The 21,895-nt window shown below is 52.3% G+C and overlaps 8 protein-coding genes across 8 annotated transcripts; 5 read left to right on the plus strand and 3 right to left on the minus strand.

Annotated features, from left to right (window-relative positions):
- The first annotated feature begins 575 nt into the window (after positions 1-575).
- On the plus strand, positions 576-3,111 carry BCR38DRAFT_135933 (uncharacterized protein). Its single transcript, XM_040853586.1, has 3 exons — positions 576-1,490; positions 1,551-1,723; positions 1,779-3,111. The coding sequence occupies exons 1-3, from the start codon at positions 802-804 to the stop codon at positions 2,933-2,935; spliced, it is 2,019 nt and encodes a 672-aa protein (XP_040718936.1). The 5' UTR covers positions 576-801; the 3' UTR covers positions 2,936-3,111.
- A 2,372-nt stretch (positions 3,112-5,483) lies between these two features.
- Positions 5,484-7,212, plus strand: BCR38DRAFT_336421 (something about silencing, SAS, complex subunit 4-domain-containing protein; the record flags this gene model as incomplete). Its single annotated transcript, XM_040855455.1, has 2 exons — positions 5,484-6,045; positions 6,101-7,212. 2 exons carry the CDS (start codon positions 5,484-5,486, stop codon positions 7,210-7,212), a joined length of 1,674 nt encoding a protein of 557 aa, XP_040718937.1.
- Positions 7,213-8,289: 1,077 nt separating this feature from the next.
- On the plus strand, positions 8,290-13,828 carry BCR38DRAFT_135948 (uncharacterized protein). Its single transcript, XM_040853587.1, has 2 exons — positions 8,290-12,068; positions 12,123-13,828. Exons 1-2 carry the CDS (start codon positions 8,415-8,417, stop codon positions 13,395-13,397), a joined length of 4,929 nt encoding a protein of 1,642 aa, XP_040718938.1. The 5' UTR covers positions 8,290-8,414; the 3' UTR covers positions 13,398-13,828.
- A 430-nt stretch (positions 13,829-14,258) lies between these two features.
- Positions 14,259-15,101, minus strand: BCR38DRAFT_482154 (uncharacterized protein; the record flags this gene model as incomplete). The annotated part of the gene is made up of 1 exon (XM_040863465.1): positions 14,259-15,101. The coding sequence occupies one exon, from the start codon at positions 15,099-15,101 to the stop codon at positions 14,259-14,261; it is 843 nt and encodes a 280-aa protein (XP_040718939.1).
- A 684-nt stretch (positions 15,102-15,785) lies between these two features.
- BCR38DRAFT_423957 (uncharacterized protein) lies at positions 15,786-16,108 on the plus strand. The gene has a single exon (XM_040859616.1). It carries the CDS (start codon positions 15,795-15,797, stop codon positions 16,050-16,052), a length of 258 nt encoding a protein of 85 aa, XP_040718940.1. The 5' UTR covers positions 15,786-15,794; the 3' UTR covers positions 16,053-16,108.
- Positions 16,109-16,172: 64 nt separating this feature from the next.
- On the minus strand, positions 16,173-16,529 carry BCR38DRAFT_423958 (uncharacterized protein). Its single transcript, XM_040859617.1, has one exon. It carries the CDS (start codon positions 16,381-16,383, stop codon positions 16,183-16,185), a length of 201 nt encoding a protein of 66 aa, XP_040718941.1. The 5' UTR covers positions 16,384-16,529; the 3' UTR covers positions 16,173-16,182.
- Positions 16,530-17,110: 581 nt separating this feature from the next.
- Positions 17,111-19,576, plus strand: BCR38DRAFT_363247 (general substrate transporter). Its single transcript, XM_040857201.1, has 5 exons — positions 17,111-17,776; positions 17,851-17,939; positions 18,029-18,248; positions 18,322-18,687; positions 18,743-19,576. The coding sequence occupies exons 1-5, from the start codon at positions 17,499-17,501 to the stop codon at positions 19,431-19,433; spliced, it is 1,644 nt and encodes a 547-aa protein (XP_040718942.1). The 5' UTR covers positions 17,111-17,498; the 3' UTR covers positions 19,434-19,576.
- BCR38DRAFT_464041 (amino acid permease) lies at positions 19,548-21,708 on the minus strand (the record flags this gene model as incomplete). The annotated part of the gene is made up of 8 exons (XM_040862658.1): positions 19,548-19,643; positions 19,675-20,242; positions 20,337-20,483; positions 20,553-20,655; positions 20,724-21,021; positions 21,079-21,194; positions 21,256-21,465; positions 21,594-21,708. 8 exons carry the CDS (start codon positions 21,706-21,708, stop codon positions 19,548-19,550), a joined length of 1,653 nt encoding a protein of 550 aa, XP_040718943.1.
- Positions 21,709-21,895: the final 187 nt, after the last annotated feature.

Raw genomic sequence — 21,895 nt, forward strand, 5'->3', positions numbered from 1 at the left:
GGCAAAAGCGAAGCTAGTGCTGACTACAGCTGAGAAATGATGATTGAATGCATGAGCGTGCTGGGCTAGTTCCTTGCTGCCAAGTTGAGGTTTCTTTCAAATGTAGAATTATAACACTCGCGGCAGTCAACTAGAAAAATTTACCCAGTTGACAAGCTGCTACAGCCCCAAGGGTAATGAGTCCCACTCACTCTGGCGTAGCGGCGCTTACAGACTATGCATCTTGCGCACTAGCGGCTCCATCTTGTCATTCAGCCTTTCGAGATGTTCAAGTACCATTCGCGCAGTCGTCCAGAAAACCCACCACCTGCTAGACTGCGAATGCATCCTGTGCCCTGGTGTTCGTTAGGGCTTGGCGACACTTCCCACATACTCCAACCGGGCTGTGAATGGTACATGTAACGGCGTCGTTAGGCCGCTGCAGTCTATTGCTTACTACCGAGTGGGGAACCCGTTGCAGTATACATTAGTATGGTGCAGAATGCAAGCCAACGCAGCCAACGCAGCCAACGCAGCCATCCCGCGACAGTATACCCGTATCCTTGACTGAGTCATGAGAAGTGTTGGGGGCTGCAGATCATGTCGGCCGGCATCGAATCGATATCGGTCGAGTTTTATGACAGATGCAAGCCCACGACGGGATCCTGCTGTGCTATAATATGTAGTGCCCGTTCCCACGGGCTGTCTCTATCCGCCTGTCAGACTGCGGGCCGAGCTATTTCCAGTATCGCGATTGCAGGAGATAACAGCAGCATCATTTCATTTCGTGCCGTCTGTTTATGTTTGATATAGATAGAACCTATGGCTCAATACGCCCCCGTCCACGACCCTAGTTATGATATAAGTCCCGTCACAAACTACGTCCCCCCCGGCGGACATGAGCATAGTCCATATACTCAGCAAACGCACACCCCGAACACCCAACCCCACCACCAAGGTCTCCCATCGGAGACTCAATCTCTAGCCGCCAGCGATGGCCAGAACCCCAATGTGGAATTCCACGAAGTAAACCCCTACTGGAACACCGGCGTGCCCCCCGGGCCAACCCATCAGCGCGGATGGAGCGACAGCACCATCGCAACGGAGAATATCTCGCCTGCGTACCAGAAGGCGGGCGTCTTGCGGCAGGGCACCGACCACCCTGTGAAGAAAACCACCGCCGTGTTTTCCGACAGCGGGCCATGGACGCTGGAGATAGTCACCATCCTGATAGCGTTTGCCGCCGTGGCGTCCATCATGGGAGTGCTAGCCCGCTTTAACGGTCATGCGCTCCCCGAGTGGCCGTATTACATCACGCTCAACGCGCTAATTGCGCTGCTGGCGACGGTGGCGACAGCTACGATGAGCATTTCGTTGCAGAACGGACTGAGTCAATTGAAGTGGATTCGGTTTAAGGAGGCGAGGGTGCCGTTGGCGGATATGGAGACTTTTGATGAGGCCAGTCGGGGGACTTGGGGGGCGCTTAAGTTGCTTGTTACTAGGCGGGGAGGGTGAGTATCTCACTCCAAGATTAGTGATTCAGTTTGACTGGCGACTGACTGTTTACATAGCGTGCTTGGATCTTGCGGTGCTCTCATTGCGATTGTGGCGCTCGCCCTGAGTCCATTTGCACAGCAAATCGTAACCTACCAGACGCGGTCAGTCATAGTTGACGGCCCTGGGAGTGCAAGTGTCAACCGGGCTCTCAACTATACCGGCGCGCTTCCTGGGACCACATCTCCGAGTAAGTCGTTGAAATATGCCCCATATACATGCAGGGCAGAACTAATCCCACACAGCCCTTTACGTTCCAATCCTTCCCCTGAAATCGGCAGTCTATAACGGCCTCTTCGCCGAGAACGGCCGCCCCGGCGCTGCACTGGCCTTCGAATGCCAAACGGGCAACTGCACCTGGGACGCCTACGAGACGCTTGGCGTCTGCTACGAATGCGTCGACTTGACAGCATTCATGTCACGCTACTGCGCCCCGGACGCTGCCGACAATGACTGCGGCTGGCAGGTTCCCCAGGGCGCCCGCCTCAACAACAGTCTCGACGTCTTCAGCATGACATCCCTGATCCCGTCCGCCGACGGCAACATGCCCCATTCCACCATCATGAAACTAATATTCATGGGCACCGAGGCTCAGGACGGGCTTGCCGGCGACTTAAAGCCATGGGCGCAGCAGTGCTCTCTGTCAAGTTGCCTACAGACTCTCGAGACGGCCGTGGTGAACGGTGTCCTAAGTGAGAACATGACGGGCTCAGTGATCAATAATACGGTCGTCGACTTGACCTCCCTGCCCCAAGACGCAGACATGGGCTCCTACGTCACCGGATCCAATAACTCGACCTATCTCCTCGGCAAAGAAGCCATGCTCAGCATGCGCGGCTGGTTCTACACCCTCTTCGCCAACGGCTCTGCCGTCCGCACATCCGAAGACTCGAATAGGACCATTACCGATAATACCGTCGTCGTGAACCTGACGGTGGGTATCTCCAGCGGCGTCACCTTGTTCGACTCCGACATCGTCACCGCCTTTTATTGGAATTACTACGAGTACGCCGAGCAAGACGGCATCGCCATGCTCATGTCCGACATGGCAACGTCCATGACAGTCGCCTTCCGTAGTTTTCTAGGCGCTGCGCCGGTAAATGGCCGCGCTATATCCGTCGAGTCGTATGTACATGTGCGGTGGGGGTTTGCGGTGCTGCCTATTGTGGTGGTGGTGGGCACGGCGGTGTTCTTGGCTGCGGCTATGTACCGCACGCATAGGACGAACACGAAGCCGTGGAAGAGCAGTGCGCTGGCGATGCTGTTTCATGGATTGGATGAGGATATGCGGGTCCAGTTTGGGAGCTCGGGGAGCTTGAGTGATAAGAAACGGCAGGCGAGGGGGGTGAAGGTGCAGTTGGATGAGAGTGATGATGGCAATAGCATTTCGCTCAGGGGTTGAGGGAGGGCGGAATTGAGGCGGCGTATTTTTGCGGGTTGAAGGAGTATGTGATCTGCATGGCCAATGACCTTGAGGGTATATACATTCTTGTCGACGCGATTATTGTCTTGTAGTCTTTAGGCGGTCGCTACAAATATCATAGAAGAGAATGGTAACGTAAAAGTAATATTCAAGCACTTTGGAAACTTGTGTGATAGCAGTGGCCAAGTAAGCTGTCCATTTTGTCGAGTAAAAATTTACTTTGATGCGAAGATAGGGGTCAGGGGTTACGGCAAATCTAACATTGTTCACCTTGCTCTCCCGAATTGTGCTCTCTACTTTAAGATGTATGCCATCAGTTTCCTTGCAGTAAGGCCTCAACAAATAGGTAAAATTCTGGTACATAACCATGGCGACTCCAAGCTGAAGTACCTCCGGAAGGGTCACATGCCCTTCCCTCGGGACTGCGAATACAAACCTGGGATTCGCCATAACACCTCGGCAAATTTTGCAGTAAACGTGCATACCTGATGCCAAGTGACACAATCGATTCGGCACTGAAGGGAGCCTCCTTCGCATTGCCGAGGTCTGCTCAGGGGGCAAGGCAAATTGCCCAGTCCAGAAAGTTTCCTGGTCTGGTCCGGGCCTAATGGCCCTGAATCCCATTCTGACTTCCAATTGGATCTGCCCTGGGAGGTTGACACGGCGGGCTTGGGTGAAATATCGCGTGGATGCCGAAGAGCTTATGGAGAGCGATCCGAGGGCGCAGGGGTATCTGAGCACGCTGTTTCCTATGAAGGCTTGCTTCGGGTTTGTGTCGAAGGATACTGTTGAGGGCCCGATGTGGCAGAGCTGTACAGCAAACCAGTCAAAAACACTTGTTTCTGTTCTCGAGGTTTACCTTGTACTTGAGTATGTGACATGCGCATGGCTTGCTTCGTGGCGACCAGCCAGAATAGACGAAATGTTTGTAATTCGGTCACGGAGAAAAGAGAAAAGAAACAAACCGACGAAGGAGTTATACGTTGTGAAACTGGTAGGCTGAACCAGGAAAGGCCATAATGAGGCCCTTTAACTTCAAATCAGGAGACAAGGTTGTTACGGTTTTTGTGTTACTGTTGATTGTCGGAGGATGCTAAGCCCCTTTTACACACCCAAGCGTGTACAGGATCATCGAGGTCAGTGATGAGAACTGGTGTCAGGTAAGTCGCCGATGGTCATCTTGCAGACTGTATTCCTGATAGAAAACACAACAATAACCAACTTAGAGAGGCCGCATGGGTAAAGTCTTGCCCACCGAACTCGGAGTGCTGTGAACAATATTCGACTGGCGGTCAACAGCGTCAGTGGGGCTGGATCCTAAGTTCCGGGATGGTGGTGCCAACTAATAAGTGACCGGGCAACCTGGGGTGCATATAGGGCTGTAGCGGCTCATCGTCGTTTCTGGGGGAGTCCTATTTGGGCAAATCTGGTGGCGGAGCTAAGCCCAATTCAGAGGCATTGGGTTTCGATACTCGAAAGAGTTGGACGGGCTGGACCAGGCTCGTATACCTTTCGGCGTCACAACAGGACCTTGTCGGCCTTGAGTGACATCCAGTTACATCACCTTGAAGAGCGGAAATGGCGGAAATGTAAATGTGGTGTGACAGCCAAGCAGGCACCAGGGCACACAATGTGGAAAGCCTTTCACGTTTGTTACAGGATGAGAAAGAGCAAACAAAGATATACTAGATGGGTCATCTATGTTAGTCGCTGCGGCTCCCTATCGTTCGTGCAGTCCTCACCCGAGTGATCGAATCTTCGCATCCCCCACGACACTCAAAAAACACAGAGAATGTGAATAATTCTGGCCGGGAGTACCGGTCTTTTACACAACCGGAAGACGTTTTCATAAGGTCCAAATCATAGAGCGTTTGGACTGGATAGGGCATGCGAATCTAAAATATTATCAGCTTTGCTACGTTTACATCTATATGATAAATATGGTGATACTACAACCAGGGAAATAAACAGAAAGCGGATTCTCCCAGTATAGTCGTAGTGAAAAGGGGGAAGTAGTATCTCCTGATGATTCACCCAAGGAAAAGGCTTCATCAAATACAAGAGAAAATCAATCGAACGATGAATGAAACTTCTAGTTTCCCATTGATAAAATGCGGTGAGTATTATGGTCCCATTGAGGGGCAAAATAAAATAAAGTATTGCTGCCATTTGGTTGCGCCAAAGCACAAAATCCCACCATGGCGAGCTACCATGGCGAGCTACCATGGATTTGATGCACCCGCCAGGACTTGGGCGGCTTAAGCAGCTTCAATTGATGACGAACCCCCTGCGCAAAAAAACCACCACAACAATCAATTTCCTGAAGTCAATGCTCAAGTGCATAGTTCGCATGTAGCAAAGGATGTGGAAAACTACGATCAAACCTCAATTACCTCTTCTCCGACTATGAGCTCTGGCTTAATCAACTCCGATGGCCTCGACCACCACACGCTCCACCAGACGAGCTGAACTCCAGCACTCGCGCCCGCAAGAAAACCAGAGGCAACAGCAGATGCAGCACAGTCACATGGCGGCCAAACATGCTCAGATTATCGCGACGCACACAACGCGAAACCATCAAAACATCCTCCAGCCGAACAGCTCGACTCGCATGAAGCGGCCTCTCGATCCCATCGACTCCAATTCCGATTCTCTGAAGAGAGCTAGAATTACCGTCGAGATTCTGGCAAGGCCAATACCTCAACCCATCAGTCCGCCGAAGACCATCACGGTGAAACCGCTGGTGTCTGCCAGACGGATGGTGGTGACGGCGGAGCAGCAGCAGTCGGAGAAACCACTCCCCCCTCCTTCGCAACCACAGCCACCTCCGCCTACTCAGTCAGCAGCAGAAGAAGCAGCCCCCAAAACGGCGACAATTACGCAGCCAGGCCTGACACGACATCAGGAGAAGGTCATTAATGGCATTAAACACGAGCTCGACAGGTTGCAGCCCGCTGGGACCGATGCCAACGTGTCAAAAGAGGGCGGTCGCAAGCTGCGTTCGCAAGAGGCCTCGCGGTTCAAGAGCGAACTGTCGGCGTATTTTCCCGATTACGACGAAGTAATCGGCAATGACGCCAAAGAACACCGTACGTAACACTATGCGAAACACCCGTAACCAGTTATTTGCTGACACCAATGCAGATGTCGTCAACATCGACAGTCCGCTTATTGTCGTCGATTCTCAATCGCGCCGTGCTTACCATGACCAAATCCTACCACCCGGATTAGCATCACAGCCGTCCTCAATTGGCCACGATCCTGAGTTGACCCGACGCCACGGCAACCAGCACACACAAGACCCACCCATACCCACCCAGCCAATCGACGGGTATGCCGTACGAAGTTACGGCGATGCCTTGTTCACCAATCTGTTTGATGCGCAGCAAATTGATTTGGACTTCCTAGGAGCTGGACGAAATGACCGAGACATCGACGACCCGTTGCCCGATTCACACTACGAACTTGCGCACAAGAGAGCCGAGAGGTTGGAGAAATCAATCCGCAACACCGAGAAGGGTCGTGCCCAGCATGAGAAGGATCAGATCATCCGATTGCTCGGGGAGCTGCAAGGCCCAGATTGGCTGAGGACGATGGGTGTCAGCGGTGTCACCGAGACTCGCAAGAAGACGTTCGAGCCTGCCCGGGAACACTTTATAAAGGGCTGTCAAGCCATCCTAGAGAAGTTTCGCCTATGGAACGAGGAAGAGAAAAGGCGCAAGCGAGAAAGAGAACAAGCTAAAGCGGCAGAAGAGGAATCCCAGTCCGAAGAGGCCGACGAACCAGCAGCAGCAGCAGAAGAAGAAGAAGAAGAAGAAGAAGACGAACCGGTAGCAAGCGAAGAGGAAGAGATGGGCCACGAGGAGTCAACCGGCAACATCAGCGATGGCGATCCGCCGGACTACAGTGATGTTGATGAATCCATCGCCAAGCAGCTACACGAAGAGGCCATCGCAAGTGCCAAGTTCGCGCCCTCGGTATCGTCCAAGAGAACCCGTGGAGAGGCACCACCTATGATGCCATCAGAACCGTACGTACCACCCCGAGAGTTTACCTCTTTCTTCCGCAAGAGGCACGAACGCGAAGCGGCTTTAAATATAGATCGCCGCCGCGGCCGAAACGTCATGGCGTGGGGATGCACTGTGCCAGAAGCTCACGAAAACAGCTTCGATCTACCGGAAGAATACCGCGACGAGGATACCATGAAGGCGAGGGCAAGACGTAAACGGAGAGACCTAAGGGGAAGCAGACGCTGATTTCTTGTGTTGGTCTCTTCTGGGATAAATTATTGATACCTTTGGCCTGGCGTATGGATACCAACAAAGCATTGACAGTGCTAGGGAGCACAAGGTAGTACGATATGAAATGGCTGCGATACATACATACATAGTGTTGATCGTATGCGTGTATATAACTGGGCGAAGAAGAGCCCGTTGCTTTGATAATTAAAAATTTACATTATTTGGTCTTGCTGAACGTACCACAAATACCGAAAGGAACATCCAAGCCTTCAGCTGGGTTGTTATACTTCAGCGGCTACATGATCCCGACTCTCTGTGCCCATGGTATTTTCCCACTTAAAAAAATGAAATTCTTCCTCGAGTTCCCCATTCGTGTACTGCCCAAGCAACTGTAGAACCAAGCTAGCTAGACATCGCGGCTTAGGTGAATGATACTGGCTTCATCGTCAATTCAATAACCGCCACAGGCGGCAATGAAAGATAAAATCATGTAGGCCCATGCTATCGTTCATTTTTCCTTTAAAGTAGAACAAGTTGATACACTTCACTTGACTGTCCTTAGACTAGATGTGACTGCGGCTCTAGCAGGCTATTTTAAGGCAGTTTCTTATAAAGGGACCCCACTCCGAGGAAGGATACTATGCGCGGACGCGGTTGGCGCGTTGTGCACAGACCACTGTAATTGGACAAAGATGATTGGCACAGCAAGCTCCATTGCAACCACCCCTACCTCACCTTACTTCGACACAAGGCTACGAGTTTCGCGATTGAACGGCCATATCGCGAAACCAGATCTCTACGATCTTGGTCTTACCCATCGACCTCGCCGCCGGCTCTCTTGCCACTCTCTACGAATCTGCCGACGCTTTGCACTAGTCAGCATTCACTGCGGTTACTGACACCTAGCGCGACGAACGGCGATTTCCAGAGCCAGGTCCAACAGCCCCCGCTTCCCGAGCTGGACTGAACCTCGATCTGTTTTCGACTATTCCTCCATCCACCAAGAACCTTTCCTCGGCAGACCTGCGCCAGTTGATCATCATTTCGCAAACTTTAGCTGATCCTTGGTAAGGCAACTACCGAGCTTTCTCGACGGCGCAACTTGGGACTCCTTCGCTCTGGTCATTGCCGTTGCTCGTCGCAACAAGGACCGCGATATCGATCCCCATGATATTCCATTCTCGAGACGAAGCGTAGCTTCCTTGAAGGTCTCCAAGATGCCTGGAGTCATAGTAGATGCCGATAAAGTGCCTGCGCCAGAGGTCGATGCTGCCGTCACTACCGAACCCCCCGTCGATGAAACACCGCCACGAGAATATACCGTCTTTAGAGAAAACATCTCTCTCGACATTGACTTCCGCCAGAAGTCCATCAAAGGTCGAGCAGACATCTTTATTACTGCGAAAGACTCGAATCTGTCCGAGGTTTTCATCGACGCCCGCCAGTGCCAGGTAGATGTAGACAACGTCACCGTGAGCAGCTGCCCTGCTAAGGCGGCCTACACCGATCCACACGCTTGCCTCGAGACACCGAAGGCGTATCGGTGGTCAGCATCTCAATGGGCCATTAGGAAACAACGAATGCGCCCCGTTCAACACCGCCGGAGAGTGGAGCTATCAGCATCGGAACACGAGGAACGCTTTTGCTGCACGCCAGCTGACGGATCTTTGCAAGTCACCATTCCACCCCTCAAGGACATCCAGGCGAGCATAGCAAAGCTTCGAGAGAAAGATGGCCTCCGGAAACAGCAGAAGGAGCCTTGGGATAAAGTGGTCGAGGATAACAATGGGTCGATGGTTCACAAAATCAGCATCCCTTTTACCCTCACAAACATACGTGATGGGCTCCAGTTCGTGGGAGTTGAGGAGACTGACGTGCGATATCCACATGTCTACACGCGGCACTCCGTCGAACCTGGTACCGCCTCTTCCATATTTCCTTGCATAGACGACCCAGGATGTCGGTCTGCCTGGAAGATTTCAATCACCTTCCCGCGAACCCTTGGGGATGCTTTCCACCAACCTCTTGCTACACAGCAGCAGTTCAATGACAACGGAAGCCGCAAACGCAACCACGGCGAGGACGAGCCGAGGAATCGAGTGTTCGGCCTTACTGAAGAAGACAAGCTGTTGGAGATGACAGTTGTTTGCTCGGGAAGGCTGGAAGACGAAGCTGTTAGCCAAGACGATCAAACGAAGAAAACCATGACATTCAGCTGCGAGGGCAAAGCAGCACATCATATTGGATTTGCCGTGGGTCCTTTTGAACACGTCGATCTTTGGTCCGAGTTCAGGAGCGAAGAAGACGACGAGAAGCTTGCCGCGATAGCTACCAAGATCCATGGTTACTGCCTTCCCGGCCGTGCTGACGAGGTCAGCAATACTTGCGCTGCTTTGGTGACGGCAATCGACCACTTTGTCCTGACCTTTGGCCGTTACCCCTTCGACAGCTACAAAGTCTGCTTCGTTGACGATATGGTCACCGACACCGTTCCGCTAGTAGGCTTTTCGCTTTGCACCACGAGGATGCTCTTCCCACAGAGAGTCATCGACACGGAAGTAGAGATGACCAGGACCCTGGTGCACGCGCTCGCCAGCCAGTGGTTCGGTGTCAACATTATACCCGATCGAAAAGCGGACATCTGGCTCGTCGTCGGCATTGCCTGGTTCATGACCGATCTGTTCATGAAGGTGCTCTGCGGAAACAATGAGTATAGATTCAGAATGAAGGCCATGTCTGACAAGTTGATCGAATTAGACGTCAACCGACCATCACTTCAGTCGCTTGGCGAGCATTTACACCTGGGCGATTTCGAGATTGACTTCATGAATCTCAAGGCTCCTTTGGTCCTCTTCATCCTAGACAGGCGACTTTCCAAGTCCTCTGGGTCTGCCGGCATCACCCGAATCATTTCCAAGATGGTCAGTAAAGCCAACACTAGTGGTGAGGCTAGTGACCAGATTTTTGTTTCGGAGCCGTTCCGCAAACACTGCGAAAAGTACGGCCAGACCCGGCTGGAGAGCTTTTGGGCTCAGTGGGTGATAGGTTCCGGCTGCCCACGTTTTGACGTTTATCAGAAGTTCAACAAGAAGAAACTCTGTGTTGAGATGACCATCCGGCAGATCCAGGATATGGCCGCTGCTAAGACGAGGCCACTCGAGAAGAGTGCATTCTGGAGGGATGTCATGGAAGAAAACCATGCGGTGTGGGCCGGGGAGTTGCAGCACTCTTTCTCTGGCCCAATGACGATCAGGATTCATGAGGCCGATGGGACACCATATGAACATATCGTGGAAATCAAAGAGGAGGGTGCTAAATCCGTCAAATTTGATATCCCTTACAACACCAAGTACAAGCGCCTCAAGAGGAACCGCCGCCAACGGGAACGGCAACAGGCGGGTAACACGTCTAAACAGAACGAAGACAACCAGGAAGAGTCTCTGCTATACTGCCTTGGCGACGTGATCCAAACCGAGGAAGAACTGAATGACTGGGGCTTCACCGACTGGGACGAAAAACAAGAAGCCGCAATGGACCAGGAGTCTTATGAATGGATCCGAATGGATGCTGATTTCGAGTGGGTCTGCTACATGCAGACTAATCTTCCTGCTTACATGTATGTTTCCCAACTGCAGCAAGACCGGGACGTCGTCGCCCAACAGGACTCTATGCTCTATCTCGCACAGAAGAGCAAGAGCCCGCACCCCTTGGTCTCGACCATCCTCACTCGCACTCTGGTTGATCAACGCTATTTTCACGGCATTAGAACCATGGCTGCCGAGATCCTTCCCAAACATGCCGTCGAGTTGCTTTCGCGCATAGGACTTAAGCATCTCCTAAAGGCGTATCAGCACTTTTTCTGTGTCGAGGGGACTTACACACCGCGGCCAAATAACTTCTCAGATAAGCGCCAGTACTTAGTTCAGTGCGCAATCCCAGAAGCCGTTGCGCAAGTTCGAGACAAGGATGGCAAATGTCCAAAGGAGGCTCGGCGTTTCATCCTGCAGCAGCTTCAGTGCATTGACAACGACGAAAATCCGTATTCGGATCATCTTTACATCTGCAAACTTATATGTGCTCTTGCGACATGCCAAATCCCGGACGAGAAGAAGGAAAAGCCGTTGCCTATGTCTCTGACATTCGGCGACGGTGACGAAGACGACGAAATTGTCGATCCCGAACCACAAGAGTTCAAGGAGTTGGCATTGGAGGAGATTGAGCGATACCGTAGGATGGACGAATATTCTCCTTCATTTCAAAACTGCTTCACCGTTGCAGCTCTTGACGCCATGTGCCGTCTGATGAAGGCTAAAGTCGTACCGATCAATCCAATCCTCTTTGTCCAGTACTTACAAGATCGGACGGTTGATGTTGTTCGCATCAAAGGCTTTGAGGCTATGGTCGAGCTCGGGCAATTGTCGAGGGAAGTCTTCCTGAAATTCTTTCTTTCGGTTCTGTCTACGGACCCTTCCCCCTACGTCCGTGATCGGCTCTTCAAGATATTCTGCGGTGGTCTAGCGAGCATTGCATTCGGGGAAAGCGGGAGAGCAGAGAAAGACAAACCCGTTTCTAACGAGAGTGGTCTAATTGTCGAGCAAGACAGTTCTGTCATTGAGGCCAAACAGAAAGAGAAAGCTCGCAGAGAAGATCTGACGACTGCACTTGCTGCCCTCAAAGAAGCGACCAAGAATGACAAGGCTTTGTTGAGGACCCTCTGGAAAACTCTGGACTCTCCCGTCTTGTCTGTGGCGGAGAGACGAAATCTTCTTGAGCTCTGTTCCATCTTAACCGATGAGGAGGACTCGCTGGTTGTGGCCTTCAAATATCCGACGTACTGGACAGCTCAACGCGCGGAGAAGAAAGGCGGCAGGGTAAGTGATTATGCTATGCTTTTAGACGGGCCAGTTCAACTAACGCAACAACAGCTCTTGGTCACCTTTAAGCGTCATTTCAGGACGAAGTCGCGGAAGACGTATGTTGCGCAGCCGATATCCGTACGCCCGGAGCCCAAACGAACAATTACTTTGAACCTCAACAGAAGTACGAGCTCCACCGCCGCCCGGGCAGCTACTCCAGTCGCGGCAACTCCTCCACCTCTACCGCCGCCAGTAGTGAAACCTGCCGCCAAACCCACGGTTACGGTTGCTACGCCGCGACCAATTGCCACGAATCGCCCCGCCTCGCCCCGGCCGGCCAAAGAGATACGCCGTGATAGTATAGCAGTCCAAACGCCTCGACCAAGTATTGAGATCACGGCACCGACTGAGCGGAAACCTCTTCCTCAAGCTGTGAAGCCCTCAGCACCAGACACAGTCGCTGCACCAGTAAAGTCGTCAGTGCCCACCAAGGCATCGGCACCTGTCAAGGTGTCTGCACCTGCTAAGACATCCGCACCTGTCAAGACCGCGCCTGTGAAGACATCAGCACCAATGAAATCTTTAGGACTCAACAAGGCTTCGGGGTCTAGCAGAGGCCCAGCCGCTCTCAAGGGTTCGGCACCTGCCAGAATCCCTATCAAGCTGGCAGGTCCTGTGAAGACTGGGACACCTCCTCCTATGACTAATCGGCCTGGTGGTTTGGCCACCAACAATGGCCATCTGGCCCCAAAGACCTTGAAGCGACATAGCACAGAGCCAAGTGAAGGGCCTCGACCGACGAAGCTGGTCAAGCTGAACACTAAGGGGTTCCCTCCCCACGTCTTCCAAAAGCGATCGAGGAAGGTCACTGTCAAGTTCACAAAATGGGACAAGCTCAAGATTAAAGCACCCAAGCAGCCACGTGCACCCTCGGAGGCCGGCTCTATTCGTGCTACCCCGAAGGGCCCGTTGGTTGTGGAGCGCTCAAACTCGATTAAGGTGTCCTCGCCCGCTGCCTCTCAGTCTCCTCAGCTGTCCACCCCAACAACAGCAAACAATACATCCTTCTCCCCGCCCCCCTCAGCTTCTCAGATATCATCCAACTCGACTTCATATTCGCAGACGAGTGCTGCCGGGAATGGATCGAAGCCTGCTCGCAAGCCTCTACCCTCAGGAGACCGCAAACCTCTACCCTCAGGGGAACGCAAGTCTCTACCCTCTGGAGGTCGCACTATGTTGCCATCCGGCTCAGCGCATCCACCCCCTACGCAGCACAGCAATACTTCTGCTGCTCCTCAAAAGACGAAGATCAAGCTCAAGGTCAAGCCATCTGTGCAGCGGTAGCAATGCGCGTGTCCCGATGAAGATACCCACTACACAGTTTCACCGGTAACTTTACCCTCACTACGCCCCGAACCCTCTGACTGCCAATCTCCCGTATCTTTCGGACATACGTCACCTTTACATCCCCCTCCGTCTTCCGTGGCATCCACGGGCAAGTCTGGGGCGGAACGATAATCCTAGCTTTAACAGAAGCACATTGAGCAGCCGACTCAGGCTGGGAACGAGGACCAAGCTCCGGTTGACTTTCATTACGGCATATTTCGTTCCATTGTACACCAACCCCGCATAATCACCAAACTGCATAGCAAGGCGTTTCGGAAGGAAGTGGCAAAGCTAAACAGGCTTTACCTTTGATTGATTGATTTTGCGTTGACTCCGATGGCCACGATCTGCCGTGGCAACCCAGCATGATGCGAGTAGCTAAATTCGTTTATATAGTCGGCTTGCGTAGGTACCTTAACTAGGTGGCCTCGAGCGTTGAATTATTACAAGTTGGACTGCATCATAGAAAGTGAAGTAGAGTAAAGTGGATAACGCTCAATGTGGGATTGACTGTGATTTGTGTGAGCTTCCCCCATATTAGTGTCTGGTTATCAGATCCTGGACGCACTTATCCACACAATTCGCCCGCCCGTGATTTCACGGACATGCTCCATAGATATGTAAAACGCTCTATTCGTTCAGATATGCTTGTCGCTGTGTGCAAAACCGAGCATGCCAATATTTGCCAATGGCCATATGCACAACTCCTTGCCTCCTACGCTGCATGCTACGAGGGATCTTGGGATATAGTAAAGTCCCACACTCCCTCCCTCGAGTGTCTTCCTCGAGTACCCTCTTCTTCCCCAACACAAAGGGATTCTATCTCCTCCCGCGACCCGCCACCCCAATGCGCTCCTCCCGACTCCGCGTCACGCGCCCTTCCACCGGCTCCGCCGTCCCCTCGCGGCGCCGCACCGGCGCCGGAGGCGGAGGAGGGTTCATTTGGCCCTGCGTCTGCGCCTGTTGTATTCCTGTCTGCGCTGCACCCCATCCAGGTCCCGCAATGCGCATATGGCGCTGTGTAGCCGCCGCCATCGACGTAGCTCGGGAGCTGGCCGGTGGTGGACGAGAGGGTGCTTGTGGGATGTGGCTGTGTGTCGCGGCGGCAGTAGGGTGAGCGGCTGTAGGCGTTACGGCGCCGGGGCGACTGGTGGCGATGGGTTGGGGTTGTGCGCGGTGATGCGGTTGGTGCTGTTGTTGGTGATGTGGTTGCCGCGCCGCGGCGGGTAAGCTCTGGATCTGTCCGGCTACTCCGAGGTCATAGTCCGCCATTTCTTCGTCCTCGTCTTCATCATCATCTCCTGCTTCGTCGCTTTGCTGACTTGGAGCCACGCGCCGTCGTCTCCTTTGCTGATGCCGTTGGTCGTCGGAACTGTCGTTGTCTACTTCTGCCTCGGAAGAGGAGGAGGCATAGTCGCCAAAATTCAAGCCTTCTGTTGAGCCAGGTGGGGAGACAGAGAGGCCTGGCCGCGGTTGGGGGGGTTGGAGTTGGGTGTGGCGGTCGAGGATGGTGGGTTTGGTTGCTGACGAGGGGATGAAGGAGCGCGGGCCTGGATTGAGAATTGGGTGACCAGTTTGGTGGGTTGCGGCTGCCCGACGGTCTTCATACGAGGCGGTGTCTTCCGAGGTGAGAGTGAGGGTTGTTGGCGGGCGGCGGAGCATGGTGAATGTTTTCGGATTGGGGCTAGGTTGTGGAAGTAGAGATACGGATTTCGTCGCTGAGGGACAGATGTAGATGTTATGTAACTATATTTATCAAGACGAGAGACAGCGCTTGGTGTCTAACGTGAGTGTCGATAGTTGTAGTAGTACTGTGCAACAAGAAAAGTTGGGGGACAAATCTACAATTGGCGATTATCCGGGATGGATTGGAGAACGCGCTATCGCGACTTCTAAGGTTGTCTTGCCGCCTCGGTAGGTTGGCGGGGCTGTAGGGCTGAGGTCAGACAATGGATCCCGAGTCCAACCCGCACTTGAGCGCTCCCAGGTAGCGTTGGGACTGGAACTATCTAGGAGCAGGTACTCTTCTAGCCAGCCCTCTTCATTCTGAACTTCTTGCGTCCAGCTTGAAGATTCCCGATTCCAACCTGCTGCTGCTACGCAATTTGCCTGCGCCATAAAACTTACAAGTGCGCGTTCTTGAACATCTCCAAATCCCTACTTGGTACGAAGTATTGTTATGAAGCTGTGAAATACAGCTTCCTTCTTACTTGCATATACGCACTTGGCCGCCCAGCAATTCTCATCAATGCGAACGACCACATCATGAATAAACTCTCTTCAACTTGAATTCCATCTTGTTAATTTGAAAAATGGTGCAAGCCCATAAGTCGAAGACATGGATAGGTTCGTGCGATGGGAACGATCGACCTTGCAACCGATATTAGTGTACCGAATTCCTCACTCGCTGGGCCTCTGCTCAAGAGCCCACTCGTAGGCGTCATCAGGCTACAACGTGCTGTTACCTCAAGCCCATCCCTGTTCTCCAGAAGCACCCCAAAAGGCTGGAAAGAGATATTATCACGCTGGTTGTTATTCAGCCGGAAGGGACCTACTTGGAAGAGCAAACATTCACCAACACCAACTTCGCGAAACGCGTGTTCTCCTGACTAGCACAGGCATGTATGAAGGGAAAAACTCGGTCTTCTACGACTGCACTTCCATTGCCCGAACGCAATAGTAAGTAAAAATTTCCAAGCACTTCGTGAGCAACGCCCTTGCGTCGCGGAAGTTCATAAAGCTGTCAGCCTTTATCGACCTCAAACACTCTACGACATTGAGTAGATTTTCGATTGGTCATTGCTTGACAAGGCCAGGAACTGTAATATTGGTTGGAGATATGTGTGCTGTTGGATATCCGACAATCAAGACCATACTCTTCTGAGGGCGTTGTTAATTCCGGAGTATGGCGACGGTCTGCATTGGGCAATAGTCGACCCATCATGTGTGACTGAAGCTCCCTTTCAGACTATTTTGCGCATACTTCAACTGCCGCGATTACAGTATGTGTCGGTAGCTGTTGACAAAGGGTATTTCGCATGCTGGTATTAGTTTCGCGAAAGGCATGGCGGTGGTCCCTGCAATGGGTACTAGACGGGTATACACAGCTCTATTGATATATATTGGAATACTATGGTCAGGAGTCTGTACGAGGTTCAATGAGTTGCTGGGCTTGATTAGGGCCTCAGTCGACAAACGCATATCCAGTTCCTATCTGACACCGGCAATACCCTAACCGACGGACTAAATGAGCAATGGTCTCAAATCAGTGGCAGGGCTTGCAGGATATGACACCTGAGAGTTTGAGGATAATGCAACATTCAAGCCATTCTGCGAACAGGACCACCCGTTCAACGACTGTTGCCAATATGCGCTGAGCATAGTTGCTTGGTCTATCACCAGCGCCCAGAGCTGTACCAAATACTGCGAGCTTGGACACCCGCGGCCACAGTCTGCACATATTGTCCTTGGTCTTCTGGTGAGAAATCAGTATCGAATCTGTCAGCTTTAACGCTCCTAAGAGTCCAGGTCCACACCCCACGTGCGCCATACTCAGGCTTTTACGGGGACGAGAAATATACTTGACTTTCTGTTAGGTATATTTCGATGCGACCACTTAGCCCGGTCACCACATCCACCTAACTGCCTTCCAGAGCGTTGAGGCTAAGTTACTGGTTGAAAGTTGAGTCAAACCTCGCTTGTCACTGAAGATCGTAGCACAAATTGGGTCTAGTACCACATTTTCGGTACCGCCGACCGTTGTCACAAGGACATCTCGACGATCCAATAAACTTCGGCAGTCCTGTCTTCCCTCCGCATGCTCTTGCCATCAACCAGCATGCCAAGCTTTGGGTTCGGTGTGGGGTAGATTATAAGCTGGGGAAACACGCCGTATTTGGCGTCCCCTCGGCCCCGTTGTTGGCCCCGTCTATGGAAACCTTCCTGGCTTTGAGTCTGGCTTAGGGTTCCCTCTGGAACTCGCAGGAGCTTGGATCCGCTCGGTAAACTATCTGAAATTGTGCTTCTTTGGCCAGAAGACACAATACACCAGCCTATATCATGCCCTCAACTTCTACCCCTACCTCCGCCCATGAGAAGGGCACGGAGAAGGAACTAGATCCTGCTAATACAAACGAGGAGGCATTTGTCGATGTAAACACGGCCGTGCAGCTTGCGCATGAAGTCGACGACAACAGATATTCGCCATGGACACCACGGATGTTCCGTCTGTACCTCGTTCTCGCAGTCGCGTATCTCTGTGGTTGTCTTAATGGGTTCGAGGGGTCGTTGATGGGCGGGTTGAATGGGATGAAGTCTTATCAGCGATATTTTGGCATGTAGGTCACGTCCTCCTGCACTATCAGTTGTGTCTGTACTGTGGAAGGCTGAGGGATGATCTTGTCGTCTGTAGGGCACTTGCCGATTCTGGTACCGGGCTTGTCTTCGCCATGTATAATATTGGTGGTTTGGCTGCTGTGTTCTTCACTGGTCCCATGAATGGTAAGTAATACTCACATATCTGAGTGGCAGCCCACCACCACATCAACATGAGAAGTCATCGAAGGGCTTTGACTAATTCGACATCACAGATTACTTTGGCCGACGTTGGGGTATGTTCACAGGCGCTATCATAGTCATTATCGGTACTTGCGTCCAAGCGCCCTCGACATTTCGAGGCCAATTCCTTGCTGGCAGATTTGTTTTGGGATTCGGTGTGAGCTTCTGCGCAGTTAGTGCCCCTTGTTATGTTAGCGAAATGGCCCATCCCAGGTGGCGTGGTACACTCACTGGGCTCTACAACTGCACCTGGTAAGCATTATTTGAATATCCACTGATGGCATGGTATTCTATTGATATCTGATCTCTAATGCTCCGTTTGAAGGTACATCGGTTCTATTATCGCTAGCTGGGTCGTCTACGGATGTTCCTATATTGACTCGAATTCCGCTTGGAGAATTCCAGTATGGTGTCAGATGATCACGTCCGGATTTGTGGCACTGGGAGCTTTTTGGCTCCCCGAGTCGCCCAGATGGCTAGTTTCCCAAGATAAACACGATCAAGCGGCTCAGATATTAGCCAAATACCATGGCGAGGGCTCGGTAGACCATCCTCTCGTGCAGCTGCAAATCAAGGAAATGGTCAATCAGATCTCGGCTGAGGCTTCCGACAAGAAATGGTGGGATTACCATGAACTGTGGAATACGCGTTCTGCCCGTCGACGTCTGATCTGTGTGCTTGGAATGGCCATGTAAGTCAGACATACACACTTGATCCCCCCTCAACCAATCTGACCGTACAATCAGTGGAGGCCAAATATCAGGAAACCAGGTCTCGGGGTCGTACTTCCCAGCCGCTTTGTCAACAGCCGGCATAACGGACGAGAAGCGCGTCCTGGCCCTCAACGGCATCAACCCCGTCCTCTCCTTCCTGGGTGCCATCACCGGCGCCCGCATGACTGACGTCATTGGCCGCCGCCCCCTATTGATATACTCGATCATCTTCTGCGCCGCGTGTTTCGCCTGCCTGACAGGAACAGCCAAAGCGGCGACCGACGACCCCTCCAGCCCCCGCGCCCCCGCCGCAGCCAACGCCCTTGTGGCCATCATCTTCATCTTCGGGATAGTCTTCTCTTTCGGCTGGACCCCTCTACAGAGTATGTATATCGCCGAATGCCTGCCAACATCAACGCGCGCTAAGGGCACGGCCGTGGGGAATTTCGCTAGTTCGGCGGCGGGGACGGCGCTGCAGTACGCTTCGGGGCCGGCGTTTGAGAAGATCGGGTACTATTACTACATCGTGTTCGTGTTCTGGGACCTATTTGAAGCGACATTTATGTATTTCTTGTTTCCAGAGACGAAGGAGAGGACTTTAGAGGAATTGACGGAGGTTTTTGAGGCGAGGAATCCAGTTACGAAGAGTTTGGAGAGGAGGAGTGCGAGGACGGTTATGAATACGCTGAATGTGGTCGCCGAGGACGCCAAGGGTATTGCTTAGAAGGATTGAGTAAGACATCAGTTACGTCGATATGGACAGGGGCTGACGTACACAATGATGTATGGCTTCCTGCCGCTATGCTCCGGATGCATCGATAACTCGCAGCTGTATCTTCTATTTCCTCTGTACATGAAGAGTTTCCCTGATATGTAACTCCCTACGCGAAAATGAACCGTTTGATCTTGACATACCACGGCACCGTGATCTCCCCTTTACTCTGCCCCAGCACAGCAGCACTAACCGAATCGACGGGAACATCCCTCCTCCCCGAAATGAGATCGACCTCCATCAGGGGCACGACCTTAGTTCGTTTAATAACCTTCCAGCCGATGTACAGCACCACAAACACAGCAACAACAATATAATTAACCACGAACCCTACCGCATCAAATCCACCAATAAACACGCCATACCCAGCAATAAAGACCAAAACCGTGTTAATAATCACAACAAACCATGTCCCATACGGATACCACAGCGCCCGAAACGGCAACTCCTCCAACGCATGCCCCTGAATGACCCAAGCCTGCCGGAAGCGCAAATGCGTGACGCCGATGAAGGCCCAGGCAATGTACGTCGCGGAGCCGCTGATGGCAGTCAGGTAGCTGAAGACTTTGCCTGGGCCGGCTTTGTAGTTGAGCATGGCGATTAGGCCCAGAAGGTTGGAGAAGACGAGGGCGTTGACGGGGGTGCCGTTACTGGTGGTACGGGCGAAAATGGCGGGGGCGCGCTTGTTGGATGCCAGGGAGACCAGGCTGCGGGAGGCGACGTAGAGGGCGGAGTTCATGGAGGAAAGTTGGGCGGTTATCCTGGTATAGGGGCTTAGTGACAGGCGGTTGGGGGGGGTATGAAGGAAGAAAAAGAGGATGTAATTAACTGGATGTGAGGAAGGAGAAGACTCACATTACGACGTTGACAACATGCCCCATCTGTGGTACGCCGGCCGTTTCAAATGCGATCGTCCAGGGTGACTTGCCAGATCGGGTGCTTGCGGTCAGTAGTCCTGGACTGTTTGACGGAACGATTATGCCTGCGAAGAAGACCAGACCCCTATTGACATCTCTCGTGAGTACACAGCCTCGACAAAGTGGATCTCATGAGATGGTGAGTAGGACTTACAAGAAAACGATCAAGACTCTCCAAAACGTTGATTTGATGGCTTTAGGCAAATCCTTCGAGGGGTTCTTGCTTTCCGCAGCTGTAAGCGCCAGCATTTCCGTACCTAGAGTCAAGAATTGTTATTCATCACGCATTCGAACCACCGGGGGAATGGATGATTCTACGACTTACCACAGTAGTAAACGGCCGCCAGCAAGAAACACTGGCCGAATCCATCAATTCCATTGGCGATTGGCCCAGGATCTCTCCAGTACCGAAAACCGATATAGTCTCCGCCAACGGCCCCTGTGTTTATAAGAATAGCACACAGGAATCCGCCCAGGATACACGTCAGTTTCCAGCACGCAAAGTAGAACTCCATTTCTCCCCACACGACGACCCCGAGCAGTGAGGTACCTTGGTAGAATGCCCACCAAAGCAGGATCCAACCGTATGAGGGCACAGCGTCAGTCCAATAGCCCATGATGATCTGTTCACAGTTAACATCAGACTGAACACAGATAAGGTAGTTGGAAGGGATACCTACCGAGCTCGCGTTGAAGTCACTAGCAATATTGGTAATCCAGAGGTAAAAGTAGTTCCATCCCAAACTAAAAGAAAGTGATGGATCGACGAACCGACCGGCCAACTCAATGAATGCACCTATCGCACCGACGTCAACCTCATTCTCCAGTCTCCCCATAGACTAGATAGATATACGTACCTTGAATAGGGAACAGAGTCGACATCTCCCCAAGACACTGCATGACGAAGAAAACATCAACACCGATGACGAAGAAACAGACCAAGGCGCCCACCGGCCCGCTGTAAGCAATCGCATAACCCGTCCCGTACCAGATACTCGCGCCGACGACGCCGCCGAAACTGATCATAATGAGATGACGGTCTTTGAGACCTCGTTGGAGGCCATCGTCTGTGAGATGTTAGCTGCCATTCTTGACTCTCCATTGTTACTGAGCGAGCAGGAGTATAGTGTTTCGAGTTTGGTGCAGGGTATTATCCACACGACCAGCTACGACATAGTAGGACTTCAACACATACCGATGATGTTTCCATTGTTAGCGACTTCCAACGAACGGATCTCGCCCGCCTCCTCACCGCCCGGCCCTGATGCCGCCACGTTCAAGGCGACTTTCGTGTCTCCTTGGGCCAACATCTCGACCGCTGTAAGGTACACGCCGCTCCACTTGATCGCAGCCGAAGTCGTAGACGCAAATTGTTCAGTAGCGCGACTTACGAAAAATGCAGGTCCGGAACGAGCGATGTTGAGCCTAGAAGTCGATCAAGACATTACGGGCATGCGATGTCATTGTACAAAACCGCTGGTATATGACACGACTGCG

Source organism: Pseudomassariella vexata (assembly GCF_002105095.1).
Source record: "Pseudomassariella vexata strain CBS 129021 chromosome Unknown BCR38scaffold_3, whole genome shotgun sequence".
NCBI classification, from domain to species: Eukaryota; Fungi; Ascomycota; class Sordariomycetes; order Amphisphaeriales; family Pseudomassariaceae; genus Pseudomassariella; species Pseudomassariella vexata.